We start from the raw sequence: 1,215 nt of genomic DNA, 5'->3' as shown, positions 1-1,215 counted from the left end.
CTGTGTCGTCCTGGACAGCTGGTCGGATAGTACCGAGCGGAGGTCTCTCACCTAATCGAAAACTCCTTGCCAACAAGACACCAAGCCCCGAGTTTGGACGGGCATCGGACCCGCGTAAAGCCGTTTCGGCGATCATCAGAAAACTCCGCGATTGTCACCGTTTCAGGCTTTTATGAGAAACATCTGGGATGAACGGCTCATGCTACTTCCGTTAGGAACTACCGAACTGCTTTGTAGGACGGCGCCATAGCCCCGTGAATATTTCATCGACCTCATACAGCTACCACACCTCCCCCAAATCCCGCACGCCTGTACTACAGCATTCTCCAAACTGGAGTATCTTTGCTCCATCTCCTGCATCCTCAGCCGTTTCTCCATCTCCTGTGCACTCTCAGGGCCCTTACTACGGGCTAATTCAACCTTCAGCTCCTCCACTTGACGCCGCAACAGTTTGATCGATTCTGATAAGTATCATCCCACTATTGTAGATTGACCACCTCATTCACATTCAAAAGAACACCCCATAGGAATACGGATCGACTAAATTAATTGCAGTCGGCTCAGTAGCATAAACATAGCTACCAGCCACCCTCTAGCCTGTTCGACTATATTTCCCCACACCTACTACTACTACCAGTATCTCGAGGATCCTGTTGAATAGCAGGAGCCGTCGCCGGAACTGCTGAGAAGCCCGCAGGCCCGTTGATATTATCAGTGCTGAAGGGCTCATTGCCGAGCTCGGGCTGAGACCCACCCTGTGGAGTAGAGCGGCCTGTTGCACCCTGGGGCAACTGATAGCAACGTGTAACGAACGGGCATGCATCACTCACGAATGAAGCGCTATCGTTGAGTACCTTAGTCTTCCGACTTCGTCGGTTGTCCCTCACTGATGACTGATCGAATCCATTAACATTAGGCGGTGAGTTCTTATGTGGACCTGCGAAAGAGGCAGAGTGAACCTATATGCAGGAGAACTTCATTCACCACCACTATCTTCTCCACTACTCCGCGACGGGCTCTCAGGCACGGCAGGAATACGCCCCGGTGTGAGACCAGTCTGGACCATCTCCCTCATCTGATTCCGCATGTGCTCCAGTAAGCTCACGGCTTCATTGTTCATGCCTAGAAGAAACCTACGAGACGCCTAAGGAAGGAAGACACCTTGCCTTGACGCTGCAGTTGCAATACGTGCTGATGGGCTTCTCTGGCCTGGGC

At 52.2% G+C, this 1,215-nt stretch overlaps 1 protein-coding gene across 1 annotated transcript; it reads right to left on the bottom strand.

Annotated features, from left to right (window-relative positions):
- Positions 1-318: 318 nt before the first annotated feature.
- Pmar_PMAR006313 (hypothetical protein) lies at positions 319-1,120 on the bottom strand (the record flags this gene model as incomplete). The annotated part of the gene is made up of 4 exons (XM_002782740.1): positions 319-461; positions 635-791; positions 855-937; positions 1,006-1,120. Coding segments are annotated over 4 exons (498 nt in total), but the record flags the coding sequence as incomplete, so codon positions are not given.
- Between the last annotated feature and the right edge of the window lie 95 nt (positions 1,121-1,215).

This window comes from Perkinsus marinus, assembly GCF_000006405.1.
Source record: "Perkinsus marinus ATCC 50983 genomic scaffold scf_1104296938440, whole genome shotgun sequence".
In the NCBI taxonomy this organism is placed as follows: Eukaryota; Perkinsozoa; order Perkinsida; family Perkinsidae; genus Perkinsus; species Perkinsus marinus.
Note: the sequence above shows the minus strand (reverse complement) of the source record. Positions and strands in the feature narration are given on the sequence as shown.